The sequence below is a fragment of the Drosophila navojoa genome, chromosome 5 (genome assembly GCF_054131105.1).
Source record: "Drosophila navojoa isolate 15081-1374.11 chromosome 5, UAZ_NAV_1.0, whole genome shotgun sequence".
Taxonomy (NCBI): domain Eukaryota; kingdom Metazoa; phylum Arthropoda; class Insecta; order Diptera; family Drosophilidae; genus Drosophila; species Drosophila navojoa.
In genome coordinates, this window is record NC_142893.1 from 9,222,084 (window position 1) to 9,249,778 (window position 27,695).

At 38.2% G+C, this 27,695-nt stretch overlaps 2 protein-coding genes across 10 annotated transcripts in view; one reads left to right on the forward strand and one right to left on the reverse strand.

Annotated features, from left to right (window-relative positions):
• The window catches only part of LOC108653694 (uncharacterized), a 94,348-nt gene that overhangs the window by 65,733 nt on the left and 920 nt on the right, over nucleotides 1–27,695 (reverse strand). For 7 of the 8 annotated variants that reach the window (XM_089262677.1, XM_089262675.1, XM_030383508.2 and 4 more), the window contains exon 2: nucleotides 26,257–27,135. The gene's annotated coding sequence lies outside the window, so the exon portion shown is untranslated. The remainder of the gene's footprint in view (nucleotides 1–26,256; nucleotides 27,136–27,695) is intronic. The other variant, XM_089262674.1, reaches the window with a different exon arrangement.
• Nucleotides 3,949–4,804, forward strand: LOC108653157 (uncharacterized). 2 transcript variants are annotated; one of them, XM_018103470.3, is made up of 2 exons: nucleotides 3,949–4,136; nucleotides 4,237–4,804. In XM_018103470.3, exons 1-2 carry the CDS (start codon nucleotides 4,077–4,079, stop codon nucleotides 4,642–4,644), a joined length of 468 nt encoding a protein of 155 aa, XP_017958959.1. In that variant the 5' UTR covers nucleotides 3,949–4,076; the 3' UTR covers nucleotides 4,645–4,804. The 2 variants fall into 2 exon arrangements, with proteins under 2 accessions (XP_017958959.1, XP_017958960.1); XM_018103471.3 differs by having other exon boundaries at nucleotides 3,958–4,136; nucleotides 4,218–4,804.

The window sequence follows — 27,695 nt, forward strand, 5'->3', positions numbered from 1 at the left end:
TTTTATTATTATGTATAATAAATAAAACTTCAAGATATTTTCAATTGTCAGAGAGCAAGATATGTAATAATACAATGAGAATGAACTGGAGCTAGGAAATCATGAAGGAAAGGTTTCCTGGGCTCTTCAATAAACCAATCTCAAAAGAGTAGTACTACTCAAATGTCAACTGAGTTATAAGACATACAAATAGAAATATAAATATAAATATAAATATAAATATAAATATAAATATAAATATAAATATAAATATAAATATAAATATAAATATAAATATAAATAGAAAGAGAAAGAGAAAATAGAAAGATAAGAGAAAGAGAAAGAGAAAGAGAAAGAGAAAGAGAAAGAGAAAGATAAAGAGAAAGAGAAAGAGAAAGAGAAAGAGAAAGAGAAAGAGAAAGATAAAGAGAAAGAGAAAGATGAAAAGAAGAGAAAGAGAATATAAAGAGAAAGATAAAGATAAAGAGAAAGAGAAAGAGAAATAGAAAAATCAGGAAAGAGAAAAGAAAGATGAACTAGAAAGATAAATATAAAGAGAAAGAGAAATAAAAGGAAAGATAAATATAAAGAGAAATATAATATAAATATAAATAAAAGATAAATATAAATATAAATATAAATATAAATATAAATATAAATATAAATATAAATATAAATATAAATATAAATATAAATATAAATATAAATATAAATATAAATATAAATATAAATATAAATACATATACTATAAATATTCAAATATCTAAAATAATATAAAAATATAAATACAATAATTCTATAATATCCATTACATCTCTAACATCTCCCTCTAGACTCCCTCCCTTACATTATGTCTCTTGCTACATCCTTGCGCGAATGGTGAAGACAACAGCTCAGTCGAACCGCAGAGATCCACTCCACACTAGTATTGGTGAGAGAATGGAAGCTTGTACAGAGTTGTTGTGGAGATATGGTTGGAGTGAATTTGCGTGTTGATGGCAATGTTTCTCAGTTCTCACTGCGTGAGAGTGAGTCAAAGATGGTTGCCAAACGTAGCCACGGCTGTTGCTGTGAGTGGGAGTGACATGGCTATTTTGGCAGTTGAACAGGGTCGTTATGGGGGTCAGTTGACATAGCGAAGCGACCAGAAATTGCTAGAAATTCGAAAAAGAGCACGTCGTAGTGAAGCACTGGGAATTAGTATATGTATATATGATGCTGCCTCTTATGATATTATTTAGATATATAATTAGCATCTCTTGTATAGTAATATTTTCTATAGATTATAGTGAAAGTATCTTGACTTAAGCCAAGCTACTCCACACTTCGTCTTTGCCCGCTCGCACAGGGTATTACAAAAGGCAACAAAGTGCGGGTAGCGGGCAGCATAGCGTCAGTTGCAGCTATAAAAGTGCTTGAACAGTGGATGAGGGGCAACAGCAGGAGCAGGAGCTGGAGCAGGAGCAGCAGGAAGGGGTCAACACTTGCAGCTGGCAACAAATTTGCTGTCGCAGGCTAAATATATGTGCTATCCAGAGGCACAGGCAGCTTTAGGCATAGGCAACAAGCCAAGCCAGCCAGCCAGCCAGCCAGCCAGCCAGCTGGGGAGCCTAGCAACCAGTCAGGCAGCCAGACAGCACCCATGTGGCATGCAGTCGGCAAAAATGTAGACCAGAAAGTAGGAGAGCGTGTGTCAGAGTGAGACAGACAGAGGGAGACAGAGAGATTATTAATCAATGGTTGGGACTTTTTGAGAGCAGTCAACTAAAGAGATTTGTTAGGTTTGCCATAAGAGCCATAATCAAGCAGCGCTCGTTGCGAGGCAAACGCACTTGGTTTGGCTTTGCTACACGTTGCCAATTTAAGTGGCTAAACGCTGCCTGCCCAGACTCCAGCTTGAGCTCCGCTTTGGAGCTTACAGTTTGTCATGTGCTGCTGCCGCCGTTGGCTAAATTGAATGCGAAATTAACTGCCAAGGCACTGGCAGAGCCAACACATAGCAGCGCTGCTTTGCAATTGCTTGTGCATAATTGAAAACTGCTTAAAGTTTTGCTAATTAAGTTGCATTTCAACACAAAACGCACAACAAACTAATTTTCACATCAACTTTTGACGTCAAGCAGCATGAAGAATTCAATTTAAGTGGATGGGTGTGTGAGTGTGTGTGTGAGTGTGTGTGTGAGTGTGGGTGTATGTTAACGGCTGCTATGAATTTTATCAGCCTATGCATAGTCTGTGCTTTAACTCGCTCACTCTCCCCCTCTCTCTCTCTCTCACTCTCTCTCTGTGTATGTGTGTGTGTGTGTGTAATGGCAGCTGTTGTCTGCTTTTGACAGCTGCCTCTGATCGTTTTGGCCATGCTTCGCCCCGCCAGCTGTCAGGCGTGTCAAAACAATTGTCATTCATTCCCAGCTTGTCTGTGGCTCATTCACATCTCCACTTCTATTTCCAGTTACCGCTTCAGCTCCAGTTCGCCCACACACACACACACATACACATACATGTATATTGTATATATGGCTTGCAATTATGGCCCAGTGACATGTGTTAACAGCACAGTCAACCAGTTAGCCAGCCAGCCAGCCAGCCAGCCAGCCAGCCAGTCATTCAACTGGGGACGCATTGCAATGCGCCGCTCTCAACATTTCCGCACAGTTATTTAGCCCATTTCCTGTTGCCTTGGCTTTCAGGCCGACGCCGACGCCGGCGCCGGCGCTACACATTTTGCCACGTTGCGTATACGACGCATTTTACCGCGTCTGAAATCAATATCAATGGCTCTGCGCAAATTCTGTTAGCTTCGGTTGGGGCTTGCTCCCTCCCCTGTTGTCGCCTTGATTACTCCTGTCATATTATTTTCACACTTGAAATGCTCCATATCGATCTGTAGCGTTGCTCATTATCAGTGCTGACCATTGTGTGTGTGGGCGAGCGAATGCGTGTGTGTGTGTGGACGAGCGAATGCGTGTGTGTGTGTGGCACTTGGCTGTCACTTTACATGCTTCGGTTGGGCCGTGTGGCTTTTCTAATATCCTAGCATCCGCTGCTGCTGTCATTGCACTCCCTAGCTCTTAGAAGCCATGAAGCAATTGACGTATTTGTATACCCTGTACTTTTTAGGTGAAAGACTCAAGAACTGAGGGGAACAAATTTCAGTCTATTTATATTTAAATTTTACAAAAAACACTAAAGTTTTCATTTCTTACATTTCAGTCCAATTTAGTAAACTTTTCCTGCACTAAATCGATAATTATGGAGCTAGAATCTATAGTTATCGAAAATAATAGCCGTTTGGAATTTTTACAGTTGGTAGATTAAAGAAACCTTCTCTTGACTTTTGCAATATTTTATACATGAAAAAAAAAATAATAATAAAAGAGTCAACCAAAATTCGTTTTAGAGACTTCTTTAATATTAAACTAGAATTTGTATATGTCATTAGACAGGATTATCAACTATATACTCTATACTATTTAATAGCTTAAAAAGATTAAGATTAGTGCAAATTAATATAAGTAATAAATAATCATTATAAATTGCTTTTTATCAATTTACAAACTAGATTTCATTTATGTTATTAGTCAAGTTTTTCAAGAACTGAATTTTTTATCAAATGAAAATCCCTATGAATGCTTTACTGGGTATCTGTTAGTCTAGCTGCTCACACGCTTGCTTGTTTCAATTCCCAGCCAACTACCGCTCCCAGTCTTCGAGCGTTGCTGTCTGACCAACACATGGCGTGGGTAATTGATGCTCTATCGAGTTAGTGTGTGTGTGTGTGCTGCTATATAAGTGTATGTATGCGTGTGTGTGTGTTGATAGTGTGTGAAAAGTGTCAGGCAAGTGGTTATCAATTTTCGCCTGGCGCACATGTTGGCCATAATTTGCAAGTGTGCGCGCTTTTTATGAGCCATCGTTTGGCGTCGGCTTGGCTCAAGCGAACTCTGACTTGCCATAATAAACATAAATCCGACCAAGTCCTAGTAAACAACGACTCAACATTTAACACATCAATTTTTACAGACATAAAAAACATAAACGAAAACACAAACACACAAATACATACACATATATATATATACATATGTTAATATACAATGAAAATGCAGTTTCCACTTAAAATATTACTAACAATGGCTGGCGCACTCATTGCATTGGTAAGACTGTCTCACTGACTTCTCCTATCTGCTGTTCTCTCTCTCTCTCTTTCTCTTTCTTTCTCTCATTCTTATACACAGTATCTCTGCCCGCCCGCAGAATAGTTTGCCCAGCAGCTGGGCCAGATCCATTAACATGCCCCTAATGGACTCCGTAGGGGAATTGCAGTCATCCGATGGCTTTACAGCTGCTACGACTCCTGCTGCAGAGGCTGCCACTTTACCCATGGATCACATTCGGCGACGCAGAGAGATGATGTCGTGCCAAATCGCTCTAGCCGATGTCAACGTTTTGCATATGCCCTGCGACATGGATCTACCGAATCTGCCCAAATATATCGAGACATTGCCCAATCAATGCATTTGCGCCTACAACACGCGCTTTCAATCCGAGCAGGATTATCGCAACTTTAAAATCTTACAGCTCGAGAGTTTCTTCTTTGGCCAATATGCGGAACGCTTCAAGCGCTTCGAACTGGATCCCCATCAATTCGACTACCGAGGCTGAACCATGCCCCCCAAATTAACAACACAAAAACTGTTAATCGTGGTCAAGTGTAAAGGATCATAATGTGATTAAATATTGATTTACTGTAGATCGGAAGTAGCTCAAATTTCAAATTCTTGTGTGCAGTGTATCGAAATTTTATACATATTGAGTATAATAAATGATTTTTTTCTTTTAAATATGCAAAAGAAAGTTTTGCTTTTAGTTGTGGTCTATTTATTTAAATAACAAAAAAAAAAAAAAATAATAATAATAATAATAATAATATATATATATATGTATAGAATATTAAAATATATTATAAAAATATATATGTATATAAAAATATATATATAAAAATTTTATTCACATAAAAACAATATACAAATTTTAATAATAAAATTATTTATAGGAAATTATTAAAAATATAGAAATGAACATTACTTTTTCATTCAATTTAAATTAAATTAACAAAAGAAAAAACAATGGCTTAAATTCCAAATGATTTGATAAATGTATTTACCATTAAAATTTGTATTTTATTTTGTTATTTTTACTTAGCAAAAACATTCCAAAAGAAAATAGAATATACTATTCCAAAGCTGGGATGATTAGCAGGAGGTTGGCTGCGCCAAAATCATATGAATTCCATGGAAAATACATTAAGATTTATTCACTGAAGCAGCGATTCAATTGGGGCTGCTTTAGATTAGTTCCGAAAATACATTTAAATTTGAGTTTTCCAGAGAATCCAAAAGCAAAGATGAGCTTTATAATATTCTCATGTTTATCAATAAATTGACAATCATTTTTTCAAGCTGTCTTAAAATCAATTTAAATTGTCTGCCGGCAGCTTAAATTTTAATCACTTCACAAAAGATTGCATTTGGCTTAGCATCCGAGCTCTGGGCTTCGGATTCTTTGGCACCTCAACGTTGTTGATGGACAATAATCAATCAAATTTTGTATTGGGCCAAATTCCATTTAGCCAAACAGCGCGAGGGTCGACTGAGGAGCGTGGCAGTGCAAATAAGGTGTTACGCTTAAGTGATTCGGTGAGCAAGTGCCGACCGATTTTATCTCTGCCAATTCGCATAACATTTGTGTAATTTGTAATTTCGTGGATCATCAATCAGCGCCTCGTCTGTCGGCCAGCTGTCGTAGCATTGATTTATCGATGAGAGCTGTCCAAATATATGTATATACCTCAATATATATATACATACATACTTATATTTGTGGGTAACTAGAAACCAGGCACTTATTCAATCTAATTAGAGGCATTTGCTGCCACGCCCCATTGCAGCATGCACACGTTTTGCAGTTGAGGCCAGGCGAGCCATGAAAAATGTTGCCTTTATGGCGTCTTCCTGCATCCGGTTTCCGGCCAAAAGCCAAGTCGCTCTCTCCCCCTCTCTCCCTCTCTTTCTCTCTCTCCTTATCTCTTCTTTTATCTTTTATTTATCTTGCTCTGTGTTTTGGCTTTGTCGCTGGCAACATAAATTACATCGGGTCTAGTCTTTGCGCTCTGGTCGCCTGCCAACTTTCGCCTTGTCCGGCGCATATTTAATTGTGCATTACGATTATTTTTACATAACTATAAAACTGATTTATGCATACCGAGCTCTACATTTTCATTACAGATTTTCTCTACTTTTTTTTTTTCATTAAAATTCCTGGCAAAAAAAAAATGCGTACATCAAATAAGTATTTCAATTTCAGTTTTAGCAAAGCTAAATGAAGGGCTTTAAAGCCCCATTGATCAACCTTACAAATACCCTAGCAAATTTTGCGTATTATCTATATTGAGCTTAACTAAATTTTTTATTTTTCATATATTTTCTAGAAATTTCGCATATTTTTAATAAATATTGTAATCAAATCAAGTGCCTTGGCTTCTTGATGCCAAGGCCAATAAAAACAACTTTCGCCGGCATCAAAACAAATAAAAAATTATGCCTATTTTTTATCGCGCAAAAAGAAAGTAAAGAAAATACTTGTGAAGAACTTTGATAAATTTTATGAGGTTTCCTCCCATTGGGCATACCTTCAAACTAATTTGGTACAGGGCATAATGATTGTCTCTCTAGGTATTCCTTTCTTTCTGTTTTTTTTTTTTTTTTTTTTTTTGGCCCCAGACTTGAGGCTGCTGGCAACTTTTCCACATGAACAGAGTGAAAAGTTGAAATTGAGTTTTGTTAATGCAGAAACGCACACACGCACACAAGCATATATGTATACGCACACGCACACATGCTGGACGATAACACAAAACAGAAGAAGAGGAAGAAGCAGCAGCAACAGCACCGATGTCGTAAACCGAGCAAACGCCAAGACAGACGCCAGGCAACATCTCCCAGTGGCAAAGTTTTTTGGCGCAGTCAACAACAACAACAAAAAGGAGCTCTGGGCCCTAGCCCAGGGATTTGAGCGAGCTCGAGGCGAATGTGAGGGGAAGAGGGCCGACTCGAGCGAGCAACAGAAAATGCCGCATGGCTGTTGACGACGCAAAATCCACAGGCGCAAAGCAAAGAGGTGCGACAGACAGGCATATACACTCTGAATAGAGCAGATACCAGAGAGCGAGAGCGAGACAGAGTGTGAGAGTGAGAGGCATTTAAAATTTTAATGCCTTTGCAATAAAATTATTTACTCAGCTCCGGTTCGTTGACTGCTGGCCAGCAGCTAGCTCCTGCTGCTTCTCCTGCTGCTTCTCCTGCTGCTTCTCCTGCTGCCTCTCCTGCTGCTGCTGGCCAAGTTAAAAGCACTGTGCACTATGAGCTTCAAAGCCAGAGATGCGGGCCAAAAATTGTGAAGATGCTGCCTGCGACTGTTGCTGCTACTCCTGCTACGCTTTAATTAATATTAAATTACAAATTACAAATCAACTGCAGCTGTAGCAAAGACAGAAGAAAGAACACACACACACACACACACACACAAAGAGAATTTATTTGTGGCAGCAACATTTGTGAATGCTTCATTCATTTCAGTTACCAAAAAATAATTTTGTATCATTAAAATTTTAAGGGAATTTATGCGCCTTGCCTTGGCTCTATATCTCCCTGTTGCTTGCTCTGCCTCCGCCACGTCCCTTGCCGTGCGTTCGCCTCTCGGACACGTCAATTTCTATGCAAAGCTCGTTTGTTTGCCTTTTATTTTAGTTGTGCTTCCTTTCTTTCGTTATTCTTTTTCGTTTTTTTTTTTTTTGTATTTTTATTTTCGCTCCCCCTCTGTGGAATGTAGGCAGCCTGGTCAGCTATAGCTACAGCTACAGCAACACAGCTTCGGCTCCAACTCCAGCTCCAGCTACCAATGCCAATGCCTGCTCGAGCTTCTCTTTTTGGATTTTATTTATTTATTTCCGGAAACGTGCTCTGGAGGATTTTCTAAGCATACTTGAGCGCCAGCAACAAACTCCCAATGGCGCTGCGCTTAGTTAGCATACACACAAATACGCACACACACACATACACACATACGCACACGCACAGTGAGCGAGCGAGACAGACAGCTTGAGAGTGAGGAAACGTAGCAACAATCAGCCGCGTCCGCTTTTCATGTAGTTCATTAAGTTTTTCGCGTGCTCATCCATTTGCCTGTTCAATGCGCGTGTTTTTGGCTCGTAAATACCCTGTATTTGGGCGTGTGTGTGGCATATTAACTATTAGGTAAGCTAATTTGTGATATTAAATCGTGCTCTAAGTACTTTTGATGTTCTTTATGATCTGTTATACCCTGTAAAGCAGTTAATAAGGCTATATTGAGCCTAAATATTAATTTAAATAAATTCATAAAGTTGAAGCAAATGTAGAGAATATAAAGCAGATAAAAATATATACATATATATCATTTATTAATTAATTTAAATTAATTATTATATTAGCTTCTTTATACACCCTATACATTTATTCGAAATTTTATTTAATTCAACCCAAAATATATTTAAGAGCTTTGCTAGAAATTCAATTTGATTTGTAATCCAACGAATTTCAGTCAATATATCTACAATATATTTGCGTATCTGCACAATCGGCTCTACAAATTCGTTTATTCCTTTTCTAAATTAATATAAAGCTCAGCGCTTAAGTCGTACAAATGGCAGCAGCAGCAGCAGCAGGAGCAGCAACAATTTCCATTTACTTGTCTCCTCCAAAGCCAAAGAGTCCCTGTAGACCATGTTTACCACGCCTCCCGCCCCCACATCCTATGCCCCACGCGCCGAACTTTCACCTCCGCCCACTAGTCGCTCCGCCCACTACTTGCTCTCTGGCTGCTCTCCTCCTACACCTCCCCTGGCTCACCTCTTCGCCACGTTCTTTGCGTGTGTCCCAGGCGTCAATTGCCAGGCTGGTTTTCTATGCTCTTTGGCCCCTGGTCGAAATTCGTGAACATTGACCGAGTCGCCACCGCCGACGCCTAATGAAAAAACAATAAAAATTTTGCGCTTTTCTGCTTTCCCAAGTGGCTGTGAAATTTTGATGACTTTGTCAGCTAACCGGGAAAATTGCCAAAAAAAACAAAATAAATAAAGTGAAAGAAAGAAAAACTTATAGCCCAAATGGACACGCAGCTTTTTAATGCCTCTTCTGCTTCTGCTTCCACTTCTGATTCTTCTTCTTCTTCTTCATCTTGCGCTGCGCCCTCTAAAAAGATGCCTTCGAGTGCTATCTGCTGCTGCTGCTGCTGCTCTTGAGTTTAGTTTACAATAATTAAGCTCACAGTTCTTGAACAATGCCCATGAAATGCTTGAAACATTTTAGAGATGTTTCTAATTATATGCTTTGAGCCCGTTATCACGAATTGCGCAATTAAACAGTTAGCTGCAGGCATTGCGAAGTCATTTATGCTAAGGTTATATAATGTTGTTAAAGCAATAAGGATTACAAGTTCTGATAAAAGTATATAAGGTTATTATTGTATTGTTATTATATGTAGACATCAATGTTGTACAAATATTGATTCACTTTTCACTCAATTCAACAGCTCACGAGATGGGGAGAGTAGCATATCACTCCGCTGCGTGAGTTAAGTCACAGCAGACACTGAGTTTAATCGAGCACGAATCCACACAAATTGATGCTGAACGTGATACAGTCAGACAAATTTGACAGTTCAACCGGAAAATATCAAAAAGCTTTAAAAATCATTTTCAAATCAAGCAAGTTGTGTGAGATAGCAAAAGAACTCAGGTTACACAGTCTATCAAATTTACTTTGATGCCAAAAGCAACCCAAACTGCATGACGAATGGCTGAGCCATCTATAAAATTCTCGAAAATTCTGTAAGGTATCAGGTTGTAAGATTCTGAGGTCAGGGCAAAAGTCAAGCCATATTTCTTAAGGCCAGCACCTTGCACTTGAAACTATGCAGGCTATTTTTTTTTTTTTTAACAATCTATCAATTCCAATTAAAATCAAATACCAAAAACTATTTAAAAAGCATTACGCATCAGTGCCTCATCGGGCAAATTTCTCTGGAATCCTCTGCAAGTGTAATTCATTCCAAAAGTCAACTCATATATTAAGCTCCAAGCAAATCCCTTTGGAAAAAAAATAACTAGCTACGCATTGTTAGAAAAACATTTGGGTCAGTAAATCAAATAAATATGTTAACGAACTAAATTGAATTTGGACAAAAAGTTTGTTGTCTTCTATGTCTGTTAGCTGCTCTGGCTGTGGCACTTCTTTAAAAGAGTTAAGAGTCGGTGGACATCAAACTTTTATGGCTGAAACTTGAAGCTTCAAAGTCAGCATATAATATAAAACAGTTAAGTTGGCTAACAAGCCACGCTAACTGGGCCAAAAGAGGTCGCTTCAAGGAACTTTAATCAATACAAATAGATTTTATTTTGATAAGATTTAAAATTTTAAGATATATTCCCTTTACGAAAGCGAACATTTCCATTCAGAGATTTTAAATGATTCCCCGATTCCATTGAATTGCCTGAAGAGCAAAGGCAGTAATTATTGTTGCTTTCAACTGATGCCAAGTGAGTGAGTCGAACGAAGTCTGAGCAGCTTGCGTACATGTTCAAATATTCTCTTGAAGGAGCCGAAAAGGTCTCAGCAAATATGCTCGAGCGAGCGCAATAAGTTATGCCCTATTAATATGCCCGCCTCTCTCTCTCTCTCTCTCTCTCTCACACAGCGGCGACACAGCCCGACTTAATTGAACAAACTTTTCGGACATTAGTTATTGATGATATAACTGTAATTATTAATGCTTCTTGGCCAAGCACTTTAACTAGTGGGCAATTAAAGAAGTACTGAAAACTGATTGAGTACATTTATGGAATCTATCTCTCTCTCTCTGTCTGCTGGTCAATCACTTTCTCCATCTCTCTCTGTCTCTCCCTCTATCTTTCTATCACTCTCTCTGTCAAGTTCACAGCTGCGAATTTCAGTTTAAAATTCAGTTGCTGCCTGAGCTTTGTTTGTTTATTTATTTGTTTGACTACTTTGTGGTTTCTATACGTACGTATGTACGTTTGTGTGTGTGTGTGTGTGTGAGAGAGAGATAAAGAGGGGAGAGCCTGAGTGCTGCTGTCCCTTTGCGACCACAAAGGTACCTCTTGCCTGGCTGCCTGCCTTCCTGGTTGACTGACTGGCCCGCCTACCTATCTGCCCAGCTGCCCCGCCCACTGCCACTGGATGTCCAAATTCCCACGTACTTATTTCGAAACTGACACGACGCATACTCAGAGGCGCAAATCTCATTTCCCCAGTGGCGCCATGCAGCCAGCAGCAGTCGAACAGCCGAGCAGCCGGCAAAGCGCAAAAAATATAACGGGAAGGAAACCCCAGCAGAAAAAGTAAAGCATACTCGCGTATAAACCATATATACTTATATACAGATCTTTTTTTTTGGGGGGTTTTTTACATCTTCTTCTTGCTTACATTTTTTTTGGCTTGTTTAATACCCTGTTGCCATAAAAGTACGCATTGCGGGGCATCATAAAGTTAAAGAGCCCATAAAGCATATATGTTCTTGATTCTGTGCTAACAGCCCCAAAAGTTTCCCTTGTTTTGTTTTTTTTTTTTTTTTTTCTTATATATAATTCTCATTTGTTGAACATCATAAAGGGCGCGGCTCTTGGAGGTAAAATCTTGATATGTTTGTTTTTTCGTATTAATTTTATGTCACATTGAAGGCAGATTGAGCCGGAATTTATTAATTATAAAGCCGAAGGCATATAGGAAATATTTTTATTATATTTATATATTAAATTTAGATTTTAAAAATCGAAACTGTAGTCAACTCTAACTTTCGTTTGTAATATAACATATATACAAATTCTTATATAAATTTTCTCTAATATATGTATGCAAAGGGTATCTCCTAGCTCAACTCTCGCTGACATCTCTGGGACACACCTTTTGGCACTAAATTCAAATGTTTTTATATATGTATATACCGCTAAGTAGTTAGACCACAAAGTAGTGCAAACCAGAAGATTATGCAAATAGCATTTGAAAGTCGACGAATTTAGAGGGTATCTTTATTACTACTACCACTAATGTAGTAAGTAAGCGGAAAAAGTTTTTCCGCATCTGTAAAACAACTCGAATAAGCAGCTAATTAGTAATACTAAGAAAATGAATTGCAATGAAAGTAAAAATTGAGTAGCCTTCAGCAAACATGAAGAAAGTTCAGTTTATATCAAGCGCTTAACTGTGTATGTATAGGCCAATTATCGAATTTTATAGGCTTGCTAATTAGTCCGACAATCACTTGAATAAATTGAAAAATAATACTTTTCAAATAAATTGATAAATTTGTATGTAGTTAAAGGGTATCTATGCATTCAACAAAAATTGAGTTATGTCTGGCTTTGCTCTTAAAAAATTTGCAATAAAAAATATAACTGCGAATAGCTGAAGATGCACTAAAATTAGGTAATTTAAAACTACTTGTAGACATTGATAGCAAATATGTACATAAGGGTATATATGCATTAAAAATGTACAAAAAAAAATTATTTTAATCCCATTTAAAATAAAAAACAATTCGAATTAACTCTCAGCAAATCACTCTGTTTACAGGGTATCTAAGAGCAAAAGCAATAGCTTGATGCATGCTGGCGTGCATACCTCTTCTAAAAGCCAATTAATAGGATATCTCTTAGTCGCAGTGTAGCTATTTATGACGTTTTTTGGCATTTTTTTCCGTTTTTTTTGGTGGTGTTAACCCCATTTAATGGTCGCTGCTGCTGCTGCCGCTGCTGCTGCCGCTGCTTACGTCACATTTTCGCACCTCGCAAGCTGCTTTCTGTGTCACACACACACTCAGAGAGAGAGAGAGACACACACACACACAGACACCGACACACTGACAGCTAGAGAGCATAACAAAACAGTGGCACAGTGAAATACGCCAGGGACAGCATAAAGAGCAACAGCAACAGCAACAACAACAACAGCAACAAAAATAATATATATAAAGGCAAAATATGAAAACGGTAACAAAATTACATACATCAAAGGTGTTTTTTTTTATGAATATGCGAGTGGACAACTTGCGTTGCTGTTGTTGTTGTTACTGTTGCTGACCAATGGGCCATGTAATTTTTTGGCAAGCAGCCTCATAACAGAGGCGAACGACCCTTTTCGGATCTGACCCCGCATAAAAAACTGTTTTGGCAACGCAGTTGTTGGCCAGCAAGGAGTGAGGGAGACAACTGTTTCGTTTTTATTTTTTTCATTTTTTTATTTTGGCTCTCGGCTCGACCAGTCTGAGGGGAGAGGGGTTTATGAAATATGCGCACATTTTGTATGTGCGATTGCTTTTCCGTGTTGCCTTCAATTTCCAGCACCCAATCTCCATGGGCCCCTGCCAGCTGCAGCCTCTTGACTGTTTCACGCACCACCAAGCCAAGCAGCTTTTGCATGTGTGGCAGCTACACACACACGCACACACACACACACGCACACGTATGAGTTTTATGATGAATATGCGGGCCGCCGTTGGTCAAATAAACTCGGCCAAAATATGCGGGCAGCAGGTTGCGTAGTTTAAAGTGACACACACGCACACACACACACACACACACACACACACACACGCCACAGCACGCAGATTGACATCATTAGTCGGGGGTCAGCTGTTATAGGGTAGGCGCGTCGCTGGCACTAAATCATGTCCATACACAAAATGTATGAAAAGAATGCAATACACATATATAAACACACACACACACACACTAGTGTATACACACACACACACATTCAGTAAATGAATGGCACACGTGGGAAAAAGTTTACAGCCTCACGAAAAAAAAGAGTAGAAAAAAAGTTTTGATTTATGTAAATAGCTTTAAAAAAAAACACACACAAGAAAAGAAACGAAAAAGAAAAGTATTTTATGCAATATGATATCGCAGGAGGCAAACGTAGCGCAGCTTTAACTTTTATATATAATACATATGGACCGATAACTGCTGAATTGATGTTGTTAATGCCAGGGCTACGTCTGGCCAAATTCTTTTGCATTTGCTTCACTCAATCTTTTGTCCTTAGCTACGGCTCCTGCTACGTTTCGTTTTCGGCATTGTTTGCATTGGGTTATTGATAGCACTTCAATCAGCAGAAATAATAAATAAATGAGCCTAACGTCATGGCTCAATGGCAGACAGAGGCACTCAAGGACCAGCCTGAATGTCCTGCACACACACTCACACACACACACACACCAGCAATGGCACTCTTTTTCACATTTCTCTTTGACAATTCACTTTTGTATTGCATGAAATAACTTTGGACAGTCTACGACTATGCAGCAGTAGCAGCAGCAGCAGAATCATCCTCTATATATATATATATGCGAGTGTGTGTGTATGTGTGCTTCAGCATTATGATATTTGTCTGAGTGTGTGTGGGTTGGATAAAGCATGCTTCAAATGGCATCATTGTAGAGGCGAGCATATATATATATGTATATATCTATGTAACTATCATTCAATGCTAAAAACTGTGTTGGCCAGAGGTAATGGAATATATTTGCCATATTAAGTATACGACAAGTCGACATTTTGGAATTTTTGCAGGCAAATTTGTTTTACTTTTTCACATAAATGGCATGAAGAGTAAGCATTGGCTTTTTTTTTACAGTTTTACAGGTTTGCAGATAAATAAATAAAAAGGGGAGAATATCTAGATTGGACTAAGCAAAATCTAGTTTACGTTTGAAAAGTCTTTGACAAATTATTCTTGAGCTGAGATCATCACAGAAGCAAGCAATGCAACAAAACAACTTTACCAACACCTAAAGTCGGGCTACTTCTCCATAACAAAATTAAACCCTTTGTTGCCTGCACTTAATGGAAAATATTTAGTAATATTTAACAACATTAAATAATAAATAATTATTTTATTTATTAATACTAAAATTTGTGTTGCTTCAATTATTAAGCATACAACAAAAGAAATTTATATTAATTAAACAAAGAAGTTCCATTGCATGAATACTTGAAACAACATGAATTTTAGTTTTGTTATATAGTCATAAATTATTTCATAATAAACTGCAATTTTTAAGCAAATAAATAGAAAATAAAAAAGTTTTTATACAAAAATATATATTTCAAATACAAATATATAACTTTCATGACTTTTGACAAATGAAAAAATTGTTGGCAAATATTTAACCATATAAAAATCGTTTATTTGCACAACTTTTAACCAGTTGAAAGAAAACTTTAATATATATATATAAAGTGAATATTCAACCTGGCTTTAAATTCAGCCAGCTAAATGCACCTGCCTGCACCTCTATCAATGAGCCGCTCTCCCACTAGTTGGAGCTGCTTTTTGTTGTAAGCGTATTTAAAGTTCATTGAATGCCTGTTCCACTTGTGCTTGGCTGGCATCGCCTTCATTTGTTTGTGCATGTTGTGCGTGACGTATACGCAACGTGTGCCATATTTTTACATGTCCGCCGGGCAACAGCAACAGCAGCAGCAGCAGCGACATCAGCAACTTGGACGCTGCAGCTGACAGGAAGTCAGAGTGCCGATGACTATGGCCCCGTTCCAGTGGCCAGAGTCGAGGGCTGCCGGGGCCATCAAGCATATATCAGTGGGTTTATTTAGCGCAGCACGCAGCAGGCGCCACACAGCTGCCAAGTCGTCATACTCAGAATGAAGCCCAAGCCACGATGTCTCTCTCCCTCTCGCTCACTCACTCACTCACACGCTCGCTTGCTCGGCTCCGCTTACAAAGGGCATATATAAACAGTTGGTTTTTTTCTCTTCCCCTTTTTTTTTTGGTTTTTTGTCTTTTTGTTGCCCGGACATAAACATTTGCCTTGTCGATTGTTGTTCATATTGTCGCTGCTGCTCCCGTTGTTGTTGTCGTTGTTGTTGTTGCCCTTGTCACAGATGCGGGCTTACAAGTTTCTTATTGCACTGCACACACACACACGCACACGCTCACACTTGAATACACATCACGCAAATTAACATTTTGCACAGACACACGCACGCACGCTCGTTCGTGCAATTGCATTAACATTACGCATACGCCCCGTTGGCCCAACTCTTTGCAGCTGCTGTCATTAAGTAATCTGCTTCAGTTGCTGTTGCTGCTGTTGCTGTTGCTGTTGCTGCGACCGCTACTGCTGCGGTTGCTGCCACCTGTGAAATGCATTAATCAACATCTCTTGCAATTTACTCGCTGCATAAAAAAATGTTTTATTTTTTTTATATACATATATATAAATTTACTCTTTGCTCGTCTCCTATATTGAGGCACACTTCTGCTTATATAAAATTTAAATAAAAACATTATTTATTAATGCGGTTTTCGCATATTTATGCACTTGAGCTACGCTTTAGTCATGGCTTTAACACTTTTGCATATCATTTTAATAACAAGCAAGCAGCTGCAAAAAAAAAATAGAAAATATTCGACATTTTTATAGCTGCCAAAAGAAGAGTCTGTCTGTATATATGTATATACATATATATATATATTTGTGCGCCGTCTGTTCTTTTTAAATATGAATTTTTCGACATGTGTATTGACTTGGCTTGCACAAGTTGTGGCACCCAAGCTATCTGGCCATCTGACTATCTGGCTGGCTTTTTAGAAAATGTTTATGACACTTTGGCCGTTTGGCATTTTCATGCAAATATATGAATTACAAAACGCATTTCAACTGACAGCCAAACCCAAAAAGGTGGGCGTGACAAGCTAAGAGGATGAGACGATGATGCGAGGATGCGGGGATGAGGTGAGCAGGTGGGCGGCAGCAGGTCAAGTTTGCTCCTGGGCTGCCAATCACAGCGGTATCAGAGCAAAGCCAGAGCAGAGCTAGTACTATATAATATATAGAAAATATATATTTATATATAATACACATATACATAGAGGTATACAAGTGTGTGTGTGTGTGCTTGGTCACATTAGGTGGCGCCTTTTATGCGCTGCGTCGCATTGCACATAAAACATTTTTATTGCTCATTTAGATATTTATGCGCTGTTTTATTATAATGAAAATTGTGCGTATGCGTGCGGTTTTTATTGTGATTGCACTGGACCACCAACAACACCAACGCCAAAAACAGTGCCAGCTGTGTGCGAGAGAGAGAGAGAGAGACGACTGAGAAAGAGAGAGAGAGATAGAGAGGGCAGACTGTGGGCGATTCTTATACTACTTGTCTGTCATTTGTTTGCTGCTTATCTGCATCTGAAGCGTGACCAACTTTTAAGCGCACGTGTTTTGATTGCTTTCGCTGTCAAAGTTCAATTTTACGCAGCTTTACGCTTTTGCTTTTGCATTTTATGGCACAACAAAAGACACACCAAATACGGTCACACACATACATACACACACACGTACAGACTCGCACAAATGCCAAATGGGCCATTTGAAATTTGGAATGTGGCGCGTTAAGTGCCCGCAAAAGTAGGCAACGCTTTTTTACGATGCCATTCTGCGGTTCTTTAATTATAATCGCCATCAAGAGACAGAGATGGAGATAGAGAGAGAGAGAGGGAGATACAGACACACACATTTATGTATATACATGCGCTTGATATCTAAATAAAGTTATACATTAGCCCAAAAATTGGTGTACAAAATGCGATTGCGCTAATGCAAATGCAAATGCAAACGAAAATGTGAATGTGAATGCAGCTGCCATTAAATAGTCGACTCAGCTCATTTTGTATGCACAGCAAATTGCCAGCGATTCATCAGCAGCTGTTTGGCTGTATCTGTGTGCGTGTGCACTCTCTGTTTGCATACAATTCAATTATGAGCTTTGGTTTTCTGCTTAGCTAAAATGCATTTAATACACTAATTATTAAACAAACATCAAAATCGCTGGTTCAATATGCCAACAGCAACAACTACAATAATAATAATAATAATAACAGTAACAACAACAATGACAACAACAGCATCAATAACAAACCGAACCGCAACAATAACAATTACAAAGCAATTAAAAACATATTTATATATTGTCTCTGCCATTAAAAAGCTCACGCACACACGCACACACACGCATAAAGTGCTATACAAACATGTTAAACGATAATGCACGTAAATATATATTTATAATATATACACATATACACATTTATCCATATATAAATTTATTTCGTATATGCAGCAAGTACACATGTTGTATCTCAGCTTTTGCCCATGTGGCTTATAAATGCGCTGGCAAACATTATGCGGCTTCAACAGCGTCTGCCATTGATTGACGGCAAATTGGCAATAACTCACACACACACACATACAGAGAGTTGCCCTACAACACACACGCACACGCACACACACTCAGGCAACGTACACACAAGTAATTTTGCGTTAAATTACATTTTTACACGCTGCCGGATTCACATAATTTACATGAAGTTCATCAGCGGTATATTAAACTAGTTCATTTGCCGCAGCTCCGTGAGCTACTTATCTCTCAAGTAATTCGCATAACAGGCTTCTCATACAATTAACATTATACATATATTTAATTGCATTTGGTTTGGCAATTGAGCGCAAATATGAGGTAAAATATGGAACTAGTTTAATTGAGCGAAGTACAGCCATTTATTTATATTATTATTAACTATTGAATTATGTAACTAGTTTCATAGGATTGACTAAGGCAACGTTACACACGTGAATCTAGTTCATTGAATAATTTAGGAAAATAAAGTAAAAGCCCTTTGTTATTAGGATAGACCTACGCATATGGATCTAGTTCATTTTAAATGAAAGATTGTCGAATTAGAAAGCCAGTTCATTAGCCTGGGAGAAATCAAGTTATAGCTGCTTATACCTATTACAGATAACCTAGTAGTTCATAGGTACTAGTTCTTTTGGGATTTCTTAAATTTATGCTAGGCAAAAAGAACTAGTTCATATACAAAGACAATACAAATGCTTTGCTTACAATTTTATTTGATATACATAATGAAACAGTTGAAAAAACTATACTTTAGATTAATGAACAATGAACCAGTTCTAGAAACTCTTATTAAACTTCACTTGAGCATATAGAACAAGTACAATTCATTTAGAACTGTGAAACCATCAGTTCGAGTTTGTTTTTATGGTTTTCACTTGGAGCTAGTTACAGTTCCAAAGAACTAGTTCATTAAAAAGCAAGCAAATTGAGCTGATTTGCAGGCAAACTAAGTATTTTAGGAACCATCTATCAATTTGCGAAGCACTTCAGTCATTTTTCAGCCTATTCATTTAGAAAACATTTGACTTAATTTAAGTTAGACTTAATTTTCGGGCAAACATTTGCATAGCAAAGGGTTCAGGCATGTGTGCTAATTGAGTCTTGTGCAACTGCATTCATTTTCAATATAAGCCACCTAGAGTGAGTCTATGGCAATTACAGCAATAGCAAAATCGCATCAGAAACTGTCTGTGGTGCAGCAGCATCAGCAGCAGCATTAGCATCTGCAGCAACAGCAGCAGCACCTGCATCGGCAGCAACATCTTAATCAAACGGAATGCTTCGACATTTAATTGCGTTGCTCTGCAAGTGTCTCTCTTTGGCAATGTTGCAGCATTTTACACCTGTTACATGCTGCACATAGCTCAGGCAATGCCACAATTTTCCTGCGTCATCAACACACTGAGCTCCCTCTGTATGTGCCTGTGTATGTGTGTGCGCTTAAGTGTGTCGCTGCGCGCCTATTAAATGCCAATTGCAGCTACGCACATGCAGAGCTTGCAAAGATAATGGGCCAGCATAGTGAGAGGAATTGGCGCGGGCCGAAGGCCGAGGGGAGAGGGCTGCATATGGCGACAGCAATTGAGGGCTATGCAAATTTCTCGCATGCCAACGCCTGGCATTCGTCTCCCTCTTTTTCTGCTCTCTTCTCCCCACTCTATCTGCTGTCTGTCTGTCTGCTGCTCTATTAGACGGATTCAGTTCAGTTGGCTCGGCCAGTTGACATGGTCGGCTCACAGCTAATGCGGCCACTGGGCAGCTGAGCCAATGCTCCAGCTCACTCATTCAGTCTCTCTCTCTTTCTACCCCCCTCTCTCTCTTTCACTCAGTCCATCAGCCTGTCTCGCTCTGTTGTTGTTCGTGTTATAGCTGTGTTGATTTTGCCCTTTGGCTGACACAGAACGCTGTTGACTTTGCATATTAAAACAAAATGAATGCAGAGAAACAAAAACAACAACAACAACAACAACAATAACAACAGCAATGACGACAAGTCCAAACGACCTTTGCTCAAGTGCTGCCAGGCTTTACTGTACTTGTATGGCTACTTTTTAATTTCTAATTTCAACACAACACCAAGTAGCCGCCGCCCCGCCTCCGCCTCCGCCGCCTGCCGCTCGTCAGTCGACTCGGGCCCAGTTGCCTTTAGCTTAACTTTAATTAATTATATACGCTTTGTTTGGCAAATTAAAAACTGTTGACTTTGGCAAAAATTGCGGCACAGTCAACGGGTTGAAATGTGGCAACAACGTGACAATGTCGCAATCTGCCAGCAACGTGGCAAAAATATGCCAAACAACAAAAAAGGAACAAAAAGAAGAGCGAAAAACCGAAACGTGGCAGCATTCGTCTTTGCTTTTATTTGCGCACACAATTCTGATGCTTTCAATTAGCGGCACAGCAAACAGAGCTCAGTAGTAAAACGTACAGTAAACGCTCGCTAATGACGCACGCCTCACAAAGGGCAACTAGATTTTGAAGCAGAAGAAGGTCAGCAGGAAAGGCAGGAGAGGAGGTGGAACAGCTACAATAAAAAAAGCTTAGCTGGCAATTTCTTTAATTTGTTTTTATATAAAAAACTATATATATAATAATATATATAAAAATAGATATATATAAAGATAAATAAATATATGTATAAAAACATACATTAAAATATAAATAAAAATATATATAAAAATATATAAAAAATATATATAAAAATACATATAAAAATATATTAAAAAATATATATAAAATATATATAAAAATATATATAAAATACATATAAAAATATATATAAAAATACAAATAAAAATATAAATAAATATACATAAAAACATATATAAACATATTTTTTTGAATTGTTTTCTATTTTAATTATTATTTATTTGCACTAGATAAAACTATAAATATTTCCCTCTTTTCACTACTTTCTATTCAAAATATAATTAAATGAAGACAATAATGAGAAAATCTCATTACATTCTACCAAAATTTCTTTGACAAAAGTAAATTAAAAACAAATCCTTTTTTTCCACTAATTAAAACTAATTGGAATTAAAATCTTTCACTGCTATTTTGATAAACACTGCTGTATATATATATAAGGAATAGACCTCGTCTACTTTAATGTATAATATATCTGCTCTTCTTTATATATACATATATTTATATATATATATTTATAATTGACAGCTATGACATACAAGTTGGAGACGTTTAAGGGCACGCTGTCAATCTTAAAGCTGTTTGGCATTCCCTTTGTAAGCAGCTTAATGGAAAAACTGCCAAAAAAAATTGTGAAAATGTGGCAAGTCTGTCAAAGACTACGTGAATTAACGGCAAAAGCGAGCAGGCAAGAAGAAGAGAACAGCATCAATAGAATGGTGTTATAGTTGTTTCCATTGATTGACACGCAATGCGAACACGTTGCCCAAATGTGGCCAAATTGTGTAGGACAGTGTACCCAATGGGCGACAGACAGACAGACAGACAGAGAGACAGACAGTTGCCACACTGTCTGCCAGTGACATGCTAATTGGAGCACGTAGCGGACAGTGGGGACAGCTCAGAGCCCCATCGCAAGGTACCTAAAATGAAGAAATGCACTTAATTGGACCGAACGAAGTGCGTTAGTTTCTGCTGGCTGACAGTCGTGAATGCTATACGATTAATTAGTGAGAACCAGACAGAGACAGGGAGAGTCGCTTAGATAGAGATAGAATGAGAGTGAGAGAGACAGAGAGAGAGAGAGCATGGCAATACTAAGCTATGCGCGATTTGTTTGCCATTAGGAATGCATAGATGCACGCTCCAATCATATGCCATTACAAATGCAATTAAATTCTAAACTACATTTCACATGCAATTCAGATTCGATTTGGATTAGACAAAAACTCCCAAAAAAAAAAAAAAAAAGGAAATTAAAATTCGTATCTGACTATTTTGGCATAAAGTTAAATGGAAGTTGATCAGCTAGAATTGTTTTATAGAATTACTCATGTATGTAATGCATAGCTATGCACTGAAATTATGATAGCTCTCCCAATATGATTTTAAATAAACTTTTGGTGCATAAATTTATATTTTTCTAATGTGAATTTCTAGTGAAATAAATTATTTATATTTTATAATTAGGAAATCATTGATGAATTAGTTCTATAAACAGTTCATGAATTGAGAATGATTAAGAGTTTAATATTAATTTTACAAATAGTTTAATATTAATATTATTTATGAATTGACTTTCCTATCAATTATTTTTATTTATTTATTTCTTATTTTTTCTTATCATTATTTCGATTATTATCTATATAATTATTGCAATCATCATCTGCATCACATTATCATTATTATTGTAATCAAGAATGTCTTTTATTTATAATTTATTTCTTACAATTTCTCTTCATTTATCATCCGTTTTTCAATCCTCCATTTAATTCGAATTTAATTCATAATAATTTCACATTAACTTCAGCTTTTGGTTCAATTAACTTCCGCCCAACAGATTTACTTTGAATTCTTCCAAGAAGTTTGCCATTTGTAGCTCATCAAAAATTAACTAGAGCATCCTCTTGTTTTTTCTCTCTCTCTATCTCTCTCTTTCTCTCTCTCTCTCTCTGCTTTCTGTCTACTCCTTTAAGCTAGCTGGCGTGTTTCTAGGAAGTTTTACGTAACGTAAGAGCGCTTAGCCCCAACATCTAACGTTTGACACATTAAGCGTCCGCCTTTTGGCAGAGTCACAGCAAATTAACATTTTCTGTTGTCATTCTCTGACTGTCTAAGCCGCTTACGTGATATGCATAAGGCCAGTCAGTGTTGGCCCCAGTCGGCGCCCGCAGCGCCCGCAGACTATCCGTCCATGCTCTCGCGACTATTCGCGCTCATTTGGCTGGCTCCACCTAATTAGCGTCGGAATTGGCAAAAGTTCTTAAGCTGCAGTTAAAAGGCATAAAACTCATGCGCGCCGTTTGGCGATATGTTAAATTCATAATTTCAATTTGAAATTGTTATTATAGCCAGTTTTGTCTTAGTTGGTCTAGCTGAGTTGCCTCCTTACCGCCCACCCGCCCGCTCCCTTTCCCCCCATTTAAGCTCCTTGCACACGCCTCATTATTATTGACAGTTGCCGCCGTCAGAGATTTTTCGTTGTTGTTGTTGTTGTTGTGGCTGCTGCTGCTGCTGCTGTTATGGCTCTCATTTTAGTCTCATAAATATGCAAATTAATCATTTGCGGAAATTTGCATACTTAATAAGTTGCTTTAATTAAATGTTCACGCACGCATGCCACACAATCTTTCCCCTAGGAATCCTTTAGCCCGCGAATCCTTTTTCGGCCCAAATGCCATTTTAAAGCGCCAACTTGTTAATTGCGCGAAATCCCCAACCCCAAGTGCAGACCCACTCAAAAAAAAAAAAAAAAGAAAAGATAAGCTCGGAAAATAATAAAAGAAAAACAAATGTAAAAATATGTTAATAAATAAATAAAGAGAAATGCGAAGCAAAAAGAAAAACTCTATTTCAATGGAAAATATCTACTCAAATTTGTAGCCAGCGCCAGCGGATTGGCCAACTGTTTGCCTCGTAATATTTAGGGACACAGTCACGTACCAAATAGCCGCAGAGCCCCAAAAACAAAACAGCGAACGAAAGAAACAAAATAAAAATCAACAATATGAATAAAGACAAGTAATTCAGTAGCGATTGAGAGAAATGCTGCAAGAGATACCCAGCATCAGAGCGACGCTCGGTCAATCGAGTAGAAAATTAATGATAAGACTATGGCATCAATCAAGGAGAGGCTGAATACCGAGAAAATATCACTATCTAACAAAGGTCTGTATTACAGCTATAACTCTACAAGAGATCAGCTAGAAAGTGTAGAGGAAGAAGGTGTAGAAAATATATGTAGCATACTTAATGGGATGTGGAATATAGAATGTGATTTATATGGCAATACTGAGATAGATAGATAGATAGATAATACCAGATATTAGATCGAATTGGGAAAAGAAAGGACGCTCATCAGCATGCTCCACTTAACAATTTACAGGGTATACAAACAGTTCTTATCTGCATAATGCTAGCAACTTTTATTATTTTTGGTTCTCTGCTTCTTATTTTTTATGTGAACATCTCTTTTTTTCAAAACGAACAGCATCTGAAAAAGCCAAAATAAGAATCTACAAAGAAGTATATATCTTTTATATATACACACATATATATATTCTTATATATATATATGCAAACGGCGAGGCGCAGCCGACATAAATTAACATTTTTATGCGCCGCTGCAATGGACGAAAAGGACGCCACGCAGCAACAGCAGGAGCAGCAGCAGCAGCAGCAGCGCCAGGAGACGAGCAGAAGGAGGACGAACAGTAGATGGAGGAGCAACAGAATCACAGTCAAAGCATAAGCTTCAAAATGGGCGCTTCTCTTCTCTAAGGTCCCGCATTATTTACGATGGGGGCTGACACTGCCAAAACAGAGCGTGAAGATGACTGGGGTATGTGTGTGTGTGTGTGTGTGGCTGTTGTTGTTGTATGTGTGTGAGTGTGTGTGTGTGTGTACTGCTGCGTAACCATTCACATTTCTTCATAACATTTCATTTTATTTCAGTTCACAACATTGCGAGAGCCACGTTTATTTATTTGCCATTCGGCAGCGCCTTTGCCCTTTGCCTGGCTGGCAAATAATTTTAATTGGTTTTGCCCCCCACCCTCTTCGTTCCTACTCTCGCGCTCGCACACGCTTCGATTCGAAGGAAATGATGGTGAAGTGATTTCAACTGCAATGCGCGACTTTATATGTATGTGTGCGTGTGTGTGTATGTACTCATATACATATGTAGATATTTATTTGCACATCTCTTGTCATGTTTGTAGATCTTATTATAAAAGTTCTAGTTCTTCAGTTCAACAGTTGTGCGGGTGTGCTTATGTGTGTGTGTGTGTGTGTGCTCTTGGCAACCGCAATTGGAAAATCAATTTGCTTCATAATTTCCATAAATGCGTGAGTGACTGAGCGTGTGTGTGTGCGTATATTTACATATTGCATGGCTTTTGACTAGTTCATTTACACACTGATAATAAACTTGAACGACAAAAACATTTATATATAGAAGTACATATCCACATATATACATATACATTGTAAGTTTGTATGTCACATAGTTGACATTTAAATGCATTGAACTGCTGGTAAAACAATGTTATTTTTCCATCTCAGCAAATTGCAAGTTGGCCGGAAAATTTAATATTGCTGCATTGGCTACATTGCTTTTGCGCAATTTGGCACAAAATATCTTTTGTGAAATATGCTTAAAATGTAAAATGCTTCTATATTGAACTATGTGTATCCATATATCAATACAGAATAACTTAATATGTGTAAATTCCATGAATAATTTGTCGCCGCCAAGAAAATATTTTAAGGAATCTTAACTGATGACAGATATAAGGAGGCTCTCCTCTTAAAAAGTCTATCATAAAGTAATAAAAGCTCACAAACAAAATTTGCATATGAAAAGCAGTTTTCTCTGTCAGCAGCAGTTCGAACTTTTTAGTTCTTTTTTTTTTCATACTTAAAAGTTTAAAAACTTTGTTGAATTGCTATATCATTTACTGATATCATATGAACTCCTAATACCCCACTGCTACAGGGTGTATGAGCAGGGGATCTTAAACTTAACTTTAAATTATATTCTGTTTATATAATTTAATATTGAGAAAAAATAACAATAACAATCTAACATATACCATCGCTCATTATTTCAATATACGTTTATTACAGGGTATTGCTACTGCGACACCTAAAACACTTCAACAACTCTTTCATTGAATACAAATGCTTGCAAAATTAATCGCCTTACAAGTTCTTTAACCATATTTAACAGTTACATAGCTCAAAGTAAACGGGAACGAGTGAGAGAGAGAGAAATAAAATTCACTTACTTGCATGCAGCTCACTTCCAATAGATTTTCCAATAGCTTTGCCGTTTACGCTTTGCCAACTGATCCTTTGTTTTCGTTTTGTTTTTGCTTTTGCTTTTTGTTGTTTTTATTTTCCTATTTGCGCTTATGCTGTACTTATCAGCAACGCTCCGTTTCACTTTCAGCTTAATGCTGCTTCTGTTGTTGCTGTTGTTGTTGTTGGTTAACACGCCATTGTTTAGTATGCGGCGTCCATCATTTAGAATTCAGCGACACAAATACAATAACAAGACACTGACACACACAAAGCTTTTGTTCTTGTTGTTGTTGCTGTTGCTGCTGTTGCTGCTTGGCACATTTTGCAGAAAGAGAGAGCGCGAGAATTCATTAGGCATGCGGGAATTTTAATTTCACTTGCTCACACACGCGCACATATGTGGCGACATATTTCTCAAACATTTTCGCTGCGTGTGACGACGGCGACGGCGAAGGCGAAGGCGAATCGGCGACGTCAGTTATTTATGCTGCGACGGCTGCTGCGGCCCACTATTGCTGCTGCTGCTGCTCCTTGTTCTGCTGGCGTTGGCGTTAGCTTTGTTTTAGTGTTGTTGTTTTTGCTTAGACGCTTTACTATTTGCATGCTGCTGCTGGCTGACCTTGGTGCCAAGTGCTAAAAAACTATGCCACACACTCACTAGCACACACTCACACAACAATAGTGCGAGCCAACGACCGCAACAACAACAACACGACGCGACGTTGACAGCTATCAAAACTGTTCGAAGCGCGTTCGCCTCACTCACTCACAGACGCACAATGCAAACCGCGACAACCTGCGGCGGCCGGTACGGCGAAATTTTCAACAGAAGCAGAATCAAGTAAGCTGCGATGATTTCCATGCTGTGCAAAGAAAGAGAGTGAGTGAGAGAGGGTGGCTGGCTAACAGTAACAATACAAGAGGTGTGGGGGGGGAGCCGTACACGTTTAATGTTCAAGTCAAGTGCGAAGCTTATGCGCCTCGCAATGTGCGCGTGAGTGCGTCTGTTTCTGTGTGTGTCTGCGTGTGTGTGTGCGTCTATGTATTGGTATGTTTTTTTTTTGCTTGGAACGTTTGCTACGGTCTTTCTTTTGTTCTACGCGCACGCGGGCGCTGCCAGCCTGATGACAAATTTTTCGCACACGTTCGCCTTGTTGTTGTTGCAAGACAAACACAAAACTTCCAGTTGTTTTTTTTTTCTTATTATTTTTTTTAACTGTCGCTGCTGAGGATTTGCTTTCCCTTTCTGGCCGCCTGCACTTTGTAACGTTTTTATTGCTATTTCCTTTTATTTTCTTTTTTCGAGATTGGATGCTGCTATTACTATTGCTATTGTCCTTTGTCTTGGCTACGCTTTGTTGTCTGGCTGTCTATATATTATCTTTTTTTTTAATAATTGGCAACGCTGTCGCTGCCACTGCTG

Bases quoted from the DNA above. Each gene is read 5' to 3' on its own strand.
- LOC108653157 (XM_018103470.3), top strand. From the start codon at position 4,077: ATGAAAATGCAGTTTCCACTTAAAATATTACTAACAATGGCTGGCGCA. The intron at 4,137-4,236 runs GTAAGACTGTCT...GCCCGCCCGCAG, and splicing joins CTGGCGCACTCATTGCATTG to AATAGTTTGCCCAGCAGCTG.